General features: G+C 37.0%; 1 protein-coding gene across 1 annotated transcript in view; it reads left to right on the forward strand.

Moving 5' to 3' along the window:
* Positions 1 to 2,055, forward strand: part of LOC118320950 (transmembrane protein 266-like) — a 44,725-nt gene extending 42,670 nt beyond the window's left edge. The window contains exon 10 of the mRNA XM_035652078.1: positions 427 to 2,055. Within this exon, the coding sequence (XP_035507971.1) occupies positions 427 to 1,067 (641 nt within the window). The 3' untranslated portion in view covers positions 1,068 to 2,055. The remainder of the gene's footprint in view (positions 1 to 426) is intronic.
* Positions 2,056 to 10,550: the final 8,495 nt, after the last annotated feature.

Raw genomic sequence — 10,550 nt, forward strand, 5'->3', positions numbered from 1 at the left:
GCCCCTGTCTCAGAGCCAGTGTTTGGTTTGTCCCTTCTGGGCTACTGTAGAAACATGGTGGTTCAACATAGCAGATTCCATGGAAGGTGTCTGTAGATATGAAAGGTTCATTCTAAGGTAATAAAAACATATTCCTATATTGAACTGATTATACTTACATAATCATAGTTCTCTCTAATGATCTTTGTAAATGTTACACACTGGACCTTTAACACTTCAAATTTACAGTCACAAGTTATAGGAAATCTGTTGAGTAGATATTTCAAACCTTACCACAGGCATCAGCATAATTCATTCACAGGTTTTAAAGTTTTGTCTAGATATGGCTGACAGAAAGTCATGCTCTTGTGGTGTGTGAAGAAATTGTGTAATTTGTTTTATATGTCTTGTAAAACTTTTTCTAAAATGTTTACAATGTCCTCCAAGATGCTGGAGCTTCTGGCTTAGGTGCCCGGATAATCACCACTGCAGCCATTGACGTTCACCTCCCCACCAATCCACATCCCATCCAGTCAAATCCGATGCTTGCTATGGAGCGGGTGGGCAGCGCCGTAAGTGATGCCTCAACCAGCATATCACGGTCCAGTGGCAGCCTTACGGCCCGCCCCCACAGCCTGAGTAGCCACACTCCGGGTTCATCTATGACAGACTGCAGCAGCAGCACAGCTCAGGACCTCAGTCTGAGCTACAGCTCGCACCGCTGCTGCCCCCCTACCTTCTCAGGCCAGGACCCATGTAGGGACCCCAGCATGGTGGTACAGGAGCTACTCTCCTCGCTCTCTGAGGACTCCTGCCTTGCTCAAAAGGGCCTGGCAGTAGACCCTGTCAACCTTAAGCTTCCCAGCCCTACTGGCTCAGAAAAGGCCAGCCCTGAGCTTGACAAGAGAATAAACATCTTCAACCGCAGGAACCAAGAGGAGAGGCGAGTCCGGGGAAGGGGTTGTGTGCTGTTGCAGACCAAGCCACTGATCCACCTGCAGGGCAGCGCCACTGAGCCGTCCCTGGAGGACAAGTACCGGCTCCTGGGACCAGCTGACACACCTCTGGGGCGCATGCCTGATACATAAGCTACATATACATAGACACAAAAGACTTTTCTCTTTTTACTGCCATCCTGTTTGGCATATATCTGAACTCATGTGGCAGGTCAATCTCATGAGGGGGACCACGTGATTTAAAAATTGGATTTTTCTGTCGCTGTGTAAATCCAATCTTAGCCAATCGAGAGCAAGCTTGAGCCTTAGCTTCCAGCTAACACTGATGCGTTCAGAAGTCAATAGTAGACATGACAATAAGAACTCTTAGGCCCTTTGCCATACTGTCCAAGTTCCCCTTTTCGTCACTGATGGATTTTTGAAATTTGAAATGCCCAGATATAGCACAACAAAGACTATAACATCCCACTAAAGGGGCGTCTAATGTGTTCTTGGACACATTCTTCATCAGGAATTCTCACTTTGAATAGGTCCTTAATGCACTGAACGTTACATGAGTTAAAACCAGCAATGGGCCATTCAAGCCTATACTGAACAAAAACTTTAATTCTGATCAGTGTTGCAAACCAAGACACTGTTCTGTGTTCTCTGAATTTCAAGCAGTTAAAAGGAGTGTTTTCTAATGCATTTTCTTGTTATTTTGTTTCTTTTAATTTGTATGATCAACTTTAAACATCATTCTGTTCTTTGTTCAAACAGCCACAGGGTTCATAAGACTGGCTTAACTATACAAACAGCCAATTTTTTTTACCTTTGCCTTTCTGTCACCTATTTGTTTGTATTTGAAACCATGGACCATCATACAATTTATTGAATAGCATTTTTGTTTTACTTGTTGAAAAAAAAATATTAGTAGGGTATATTTGTGTGGATGAAATTAAAAGGTAAGTGACTGGATTCTTCACATGAGACTAGATTGGAGAGCTTGTAGCATGAACCTTTAAAAGATATGTGCCCTAAATGGCAAGCAAATTCTTTGCACTTTAATGTTTACAGACACTTTTGTAAACTTGATATGGAGGAAGTTATTGCCAAATGCAGTTGTTGTCATTTGAATGGAAATAGCAAAAATAAAAGTTAGTATTTCCTTAACTGCTTTCAGTTTACTGGCTTTTGTTAATATATCATGTTATATGTTTTAGGCTGTACCAAAGACACTGCAGCAGGATGAGACACAGCGACACGTGCTTTAAAACATGCAAGTAGATAGACTGAGTGGGCTGATCAAATACATTCTTCTTACAAGCTTCTTGTTACAGACTGACTGTATAACATTATTTAATTAGCATAATCTCCTTATGTGCATATATGATTTTGAAAAATCTAAATTATTTAAGGTTATTAACATTGGAAGACCTGTCACAACAACTGCTAATTGGTCAAGTCATTGTAACTGTGTCGTGAGAGGAATCAACCCCCTAATTACTCTCTTCATATTATTAATTCAGAAGATAAACTGCTGTACCATTTTGTTGCTTGTCAAATGTTTACAAGTATCCAGAGAATGTTTTAATTGTTAATAACTATTACGGCTGCAATTAAGCTATCAACGCAAGTGTTTTAAGTTTGGAGAACTGAGTAGTTAATTTGCAGAAGTGGGTATGAGGATTGTTTGTAACAGGCTTATTTAATTCACATGTAAATGACACAGTACATATGGGAGACTACAAATACTGTTGTGGTACACAGAAGAATATTATAAGTATGACCTTACAATTAGTCTGTCTGTAGCTCTTTTTGGAGACCCAAAACTGAACTTAAGACTACTCCCCCCCCCGAGTAACTGATTTGAAGCATTGACACTGAATTCAAATGACACTAGCTGTAAGCCGTACTCTAAAGACTGTGGTCTGAAATCTGTATCTTAATCCCAAGAAAATGCAAATGTTGTCTCTTTTCTACCAATTATGTTTCTATTTCATTCTCTAGTGAGTGTAGTGAGTGTATTTACAATAATAAGACATGGGAGTAGGGAATCTGCCCAACAGAGATCAAATTAGGTGACATAACATATAGAGGTGATATTTAACATTTGATATTGCAGAGGTTTATACAAGAATATACTTTATGTTGAAAGGAAACAGCACAGCCTTGAGGCATGAAAAAAGTTAAACATATGTATACAATTTGAAAATGCCTTTCTTGGCATATTGAAATTTCTGTTGCATTTATCTCAGTATCCTACCATACTATAATAAATAAGACATTTTGCAAAAAGGCACCTCTTTCAAATACAACAGAATAATTCAAATAAATGAGAAGCAGCATTGTTGTTTGGGAGGTTTGCTTGTCAGTAATAGAACGTTATTGTATTGTTTGTATGTTTGGTATTGAAACACAAGTTAAACTAATGATCACTTCTTGAAAGCTCAATGGAACTGCCAAAAAAAATCTAATATATTAAAATAAAACTAAATTTAAAACCCCCCACTGAATAAAGTTACTCCAAACAATGCAGAGAATTGTTTCAATTTATTATTTCAAGCATTTCATGTTACTTTAAAACCATCATAAGGAAAATTTAGAGGTGCAAATAAATACTCGGCTAATCATGTAACACAGGTGTTAAAATTCTCCTGATCCTTAAAATAAAATTTGTAAAAAACAAAACCCTTTTTTTCATGTTTTTAACAGCCAACTGTGTGTATGTGTGGTTTTTTTTTTTTTTATAAACGGACAACATAGTAAGTTGATAACCTGGATCTGCAACCTTCTAGCTATTACTATACCCATCAATCTAGTTAACAAACACAACAATGCATATCGCATGCCATGGAACAACTAAATAAATAATGATCTGCTTGGCTCTGGACACACACAAAGGAATCCTGTTAAATATGGGTACCAAACCCTGGCTCAGCCTCTATCTGTCACGGTTGCCTTGGTATTAATGTCTCAAGTGGAGGTGCTGTGCCTTTAATCTGAACCCCTTCCAACTCAACCAGCCATGTAAAAGAAGTGATAACTCATACGGTTCAACTTCCACTCTGAGCAGCACTGCTCACCGATGAAGCTACGTTATTAGTACGTGATAAAGATATCTGTAGGAAGTCAATTTAGCCAATAACTGTACTCAAAGCGTGATGCCAAATGTCTTTCCTTTACAACTAAAGGCCAAATAAAAGGTGAGCCTAAATGATTCATATGAACCCAATTTGTCAATACGTATCATACCGGGACAGCTTGACTTAAGTGTTAAATGTTGACAGGCAGGGACACTGAGCAGACCTTTAGGAGAAATGCTAAGAAGTAAATTGCTTTTGGGACCTCTCTGACGAACCGAGAGGTATGGTCCCTGTCACACTCACAGGAAGCTAAGTGAATTAGCAGTGACCATTAGACACTTAATAATTAAAATGTTTTAATAATGGCACAGAGGGAGTCACTTTAACTGCATTAACATTACATGATCATTGTTTTCATTCTCATTAACAGAGGGAACATGGACCAGTGATACATTATTGTTCTTTTGAGGCTTAAAACCATATGGGATCAGTAGTAACCAGGTGTAATCCCCAAGCTGTGAGACAACCGTGGCATAGATGGCTTTTGTGGGCAACTACAGGCCTCCGAGATGAGATGAAAATCTTATCTCTTAGGCCTGAAAATATGATTTACATCTACTGACTCACAGATACAATAAGATAATGACTTTCTTTCTCCTGTCCTTACAATATTCTCTGTGTTCATTCTGCAGGTATGAAAAGCTGATCTAAAATCTCTTTTTACCATTAACAGAAGAAATTATTTTAACTCGCTTAACACTAAAACAGTTAAACCTTGATTTTAAAGCTTACTTTAAAAAAATAATGTTTAATTTCACACATTTTGAAAGTAAACCAAACAAAAGTGTTTTTTTTTGTAAACAATTCATTCATAAAAAAGGTCCCAGTTTGTTGGGTAATGTTAGGATAATGCGTCCTAGTTATTTCACCCTATATTTCACTGTGATGAAAGAGTGCAGAGAGTGGTACTACTATGTCATCTGAGTCAGTATATTAAGTTTTAATTTAACCTTGGTTAAGACTTCTAAATAACTGCTTTTAAAAGTTTAGTTGAAATTTTTGAAATTCACCTTGTATGTCCTTGGCCCCAACATATTCTTCATAAAGCTGTTTCCAGTAGGGCACACAACACTATTCTTTACAGTAAATTTAAAGTGGCTATAATCAATATTTATATGTAAATAGAGTCTCTTACCTGTGCCCCTCAGTTTAGGCTTTTTGCTTTGATTAAATAGGACATCTCCAGGTGGCCTTGGTATATGGGGCACCAACTCTACCAGGTGAACTACTAGGGCACGCAACCCCGACAGTTTTTCCTGTACTGCCCAGCAGCCAGCTCGAAGCATGTTTGTCCCTTTTTCTTATTTTTGTTGCATATAAGCATATCAATAAACAATTGTGTGTGTTAATGTGCTGTTGATGATGATGTTTTCTATTACCTGACTGTCATAGAGTATTTAGCACGCCGCATAAAGACCAAAAAGACCAAAAACAGAGCTAAAAGACACTGACAATTGGAGTTAAATTCACCAGGTGGCCATAAACACTGACAATACAAATGAAGGATAATGTTATTCTGTATCTGATTTGTACAGAAACTGTTTGCTCATAAGTTTCCCATATTAACTTAACAGGTTAAATATGCAAATGTTTATAGCTTGTCTCCAAATAATACTTATTGCAATGTTTTAATCCTACCACTGTTCTGTGGAACTAATGTTACCTGTCAGGCTCCAACATTATTTTATTATTCTTCTAATCATTTTTACGACTCAGCAGCACTAACCTGGCAATGCTAACAATGTTAGCTGACTGCAACCGAAACACACTGAAAACTGTAAATATTGCTGCAAAGTTGAAAAGATCTGCCACCAAACTGTTGGAAGATGGGTGTCTCTGAAAAGTTTGGTGAAGATATCAATCCAAATGAAATTCCAAAAAATCCAAAACCTCAAATCTTGAGGGTTTTTTGATGTTAGTTCATTGTCACCTAGTACAGTGAGCTACTGTAACATCTAGTATGGTCCTAACATTAAAATGAGACGCTAAGTGGTTTTGTTTATGAATGTTTCTTTTCAAGTGTGTGGAAGAGATTTTAAACGCTGCCCTATGGCACCGAACAGCTGGGTATATGTTAAAAAGGGTCAATCTCATTGAGAACAAACACATGTGGGGAGTGTGACTGCATTACTGCTGCAGTCTGACAGATTCAGAACACGTCTCACACAGGACCCTCTTTCAAGAGGCTCTGAAGCAGGAGAAAAATACAAATAAATTATACATCATTCTTTAAAAAGCTTCTCAGGTTCTCTTTTTGAAACATATTTCTTAAGTGCACTGGATCCAGAGGTTCGCTTGGTGGAAGAAATCCACTCAGGAGACTGTTGTCATGGCTACAGAAGTTTTATTTTTTATTTTTTTTTGCATTTACATAAAAATACAGTTTTCTTCTGTCTTCGGGTGCCCTCCCCTTCAGATGTTTGTTATACTTGGGATAAAAGTGGGTCAACAACATAAAAAAAAAGATGAGAAGTGAAAACAAGACCCACTGAGTGACCAAGCTCAATCACTTCAGTCCTCTTGAGATATAATATTAATTATTAAATCAGTTTTTACTGAATGTAAATCACATTTTTAATTTGCTAATAAAAGGAACACTAACAAATTATGAACAAACATAAAGTTAGAGTCTGCTTCTTGCCTTGTTGTCTGATTTGTGTAATGTAAAGTTCTTTGGCTTTTTTAATGTTTTTTCCAAAAAAAAAAAAAAGAATACTGATAATTTGTCTTGTTGCTCCTGCATATGTTATAAGCAATTAGAAGAAGACTATGCAAGTTAGTCATGTGATAAACATGAGGACACAAATGAGATAGTCCTCTGGGAGATGGGACACTACATCACTCTGTGCTCCAAAGATTTGAATAAAATAATCTACAGAACATCTAAATTAATTTAGCAATCCAATGTGTAAGTATGTAGTTATGCATGAGTTGCTAAGTGAAGGGTAAATTAGCAAACATTTTGAGTAAAAAGCCCAAATCTTCAGGGAAATGTCTGCCACAGATTCAACATGTTTCTAAAATACATATTCATATTCAAGCATTGTTGCAAATGCATCAACATCCTGACCAAACACTTACAGAAACTTACAATGTAGTTTAAGAGATGGAAGTACACTGAGACACTGAAAATGTGTATAAATCGAGGTAAATAACTAATTCCTCTTTTTCTTTATCCCTGACAAAGGCTGTTCCAAACACAAACTTATTGAAATTAATATGAATTCTGAGCTTGGTCTTGCTAATGCTATTTATAGTGTAATACAATGCATGAATATTTATGAAGTCATATACAAAATACAGTGTAGGTAGAATATAAAATACAATTTACTGCAACAACTGCAGAGCTCCTGCTTTTTAATAAATCTATATGGAAATATTAATAGAACAGAAGGACTTCAAGAGCAATACTAACTGCATTAACATTTTAATGTAGTCATTAATATCTAATTCGTGTTGACTAGCATCCATTCCCTGAAATGTTTCCCAATAAAAGTTGTTCACTTACTGGGCTATTTTTTTCAAACATATCTTTTTATTTGTCCTAAAACCCTTGATAGTCTACAAAGAGTTTGCAGCACAACACACTCGATATTCTCTGGCCACTGGGACCCTGACTCCAGTAGCCTTCAACTTAATCTGACTCGGTAGCCTTGGCTAAATCACAATCACTGTCCCGGCCAGAGTTTAGGGTGTCTGCCAGCGCGTGCTGGGGCCCTGCAACATTTCCATCTGGCGTCTGGGGAGTCGCACATCAATTGCTCTCAGCTAAATGCACTCACATATGAATATTTCAGTACAATTTAATGTTTCAGCTACAGCCCCAAAGGAGCAGAGCATCAATTTGTGAACACAGTTCTCCTGGAGTTAAAAGCCAGGCTGGATAATACAGTATGAAAGGCGCTGTCAATCTAGAGGGCCTTTTTTTTTTTTTACTTAAGAGAGAGAAAAAAAAAGAAAAGCACGCCCCTCTGGCCTCAGTATCCAGCTGCATACAAGCAGCTTTTCAAAGTTTCCTCTGGAAAGAAGCCGAGTGAGGCAGCAGCAGGCAGCTTTTGGTTCACCAGAGTCACCAGTCGATTTGCCAAGCTCGGTCAGTTTTCCCAGAGCTATGGTTGTCTGCCATTTGGTCTCCACATGCTCACACACACACTGACACACACAGCTGGTAGAAGGAGCAGGTCAGGGAGTCGAGCACCTGCTGTCTTGTTAGTAAAATACCCCAAAGTGATGCTGAAACCTCTTCCTTCACACAGTAGAGCTTCCCTCAGGTGTGAGAACATGAGTGCTTTACGGAACACGCAGATTGTGACACAACTGAATTAATCAGCTGGTCAGTAGGCAGAACCCTAACTGAGCAACACCAGACACAGAGGTAAATGCGCTCACACACCACGAAGGTAAAGCTGCAAGTAATGATTATATTCCTTATTCGTTCATCTGCTTATTAATTTCCCAATAATAAAGTAATTGGTGAAAAATCTCCATCATAATTTCATTTGCATGTTTCTATGACCAAAAATACAAAACTCAAGATATTAAGTATAAATTATGCAGTACAAAGCATCACGTTTATGAGCTCCAATTATAAATCAATAATCAAAATAGTTGCCGTTTGTTTCTGTTTCTGTCTATTGACTAATTGTTTCAGCTATCTTTCAGGGAATCAAAAACCAAAAGAATACATTTCTAAATAAAAAAAAATATGAATTCATGCATTGAGACTCATTGAGACATTGCGAGAATATGTTAAAATTGCAAGAAACAAACAAGTAGATAGATAAAACAACAGGAAGAAGTTGCACCAACAACTGATACACTCTTGAATGAGTGTTCCTGCTGCTTTGTCCATCAACAAAAATGTTAAAGTTTCTACATTTTTCTGTTCATTCTCTGTTTGGTTTCAGTGGACAAAATTCATTACAGACCAAAAGTTTCAGTGTGTTCAGTGGCGCCAGCGTTGTTTTCATTGGTCCAAACAGAGATGCTTCTTTCCTTATTTAAGTGACACAGCCTCTTGTTATAGGTGCTGATAAGCAACAAGACTGCTGCTCTGTGCTGATGAGAGCAGCTGATAAGAAAATACAAGATGTGCATTTGTAAAATAAAACAGGCGGCTGACAGTTACACTAATAAGGTAATAATGGCACAGGTTCTTCAGCCCAACAATGCAGAGCTGCCCTGAGGCGGCAATCAAAAATTAATACTAATTATCATGTGAATACTGCATTAACTCTGAGGAATTATGAATTATAAATCCGCAACATGGTTCCCCTCTCAGAACGGCTTCGCTTGCATGAGGAAGTGATTTTTCTTTTTCTTGCAGAGGCCTTTATGAGGACCTGTCACAAAATTAAAAAAAAACTGTACATGCAGACATGCCATCACTGTTAAGATACATAAAACTGTAATTATGTCTTGAAAGTAATACTTGACCTTTTGTCTTAAAAATAATTTGAGGAGATCTGTTTACACATTTTTAATATCTTATAACCTGAGTGCTAATATTAATTTCACTTTTGGCTGACTCTACACTCAAAGCACTTAAACTCACTATTGGTTCTGGTAAATCATTTAGAGCTTTTAACCAGACATCAACTACACTTCAAGAGGTTCAAATGTTGGTCTCTGAGAGTAAGCAAACAAATTAACGTATTTAAATTAGTTAAAATGAAGGTAATTAAACAATATTATACTGGACATTGCAGCATAGTACAATCATATGCTCATTGATTTTAGAATTATTTTAAATTGTGTTAGTGTGCAGGAATGAGACTTAAGAGCAAGACACACATCCCTTTAATGTCTGATGATCATCAACAATGTTACCATTATTCATGGGTTTACGCTGTGTTTTACCAGTTTGATTCCGTTGTGATAAATAAATAAAAATAAATGTTTATAAAGTTATTAATCCAAATAAATCTACAATTTTGAATTAAATCTACAAACAAATTGTCAGCAAAAAGTAAATATAAAATTAAAATAGGGTAGAGTCTCCCTCTCTCGTCTGTTTTGTCTTATGTCCTTTATGTGGTTTTCTGCTTTTTGTCTTGTTATGTCTGTCATGTGTTATATGCACCGGTCTTGACATTGAGAAGACATGCAATGATGCAAAAAAATAGTGATAATTAACAATTCCCTCTCCAATGCACTAAAACTAAAGTAAAAAGCCTTTCTTTGAAAATGTAAGGAGTAGGAAGTACAGATATTTGTGTAAAAATATAGTGAAGCACAGTTAACTGAAAAAAACTACTTAGGTACAGTAACAAAGAATTTCTATGTTGTTGTTTCCCACCTCTCCCAAAATATAATGTTTATGGGTTTTTATTTATAAAAGCAAAATACCTGCAGAATTCAGTTTGTAGCCATACAGCAGCTTGAAGTTGTCACTGCTCTTCAGGCAGTGTCCTGAATAAACACAAAAATATAAAGAGAGGTGAGGTTTGATTCCCACACCATATGTACAGCTTCCAGTTGTGGTTCGGGA

This window comes from Morone saxatilis, unplaced genomic scaffold, assembly GCF_004916995.1.
Source record: "Morone saxatilis isolate NCDOM2014 unplaced genomic scaffold, NCSU_SB_2.0 Contig11, whole genome shotgun sequence".
In the NCBI taxonomy this organism is placed as follows: Eukaryota; Metazoa; Chordata; class Actinopteri; family Moronidae; genus Morone; species Morone saxatilis.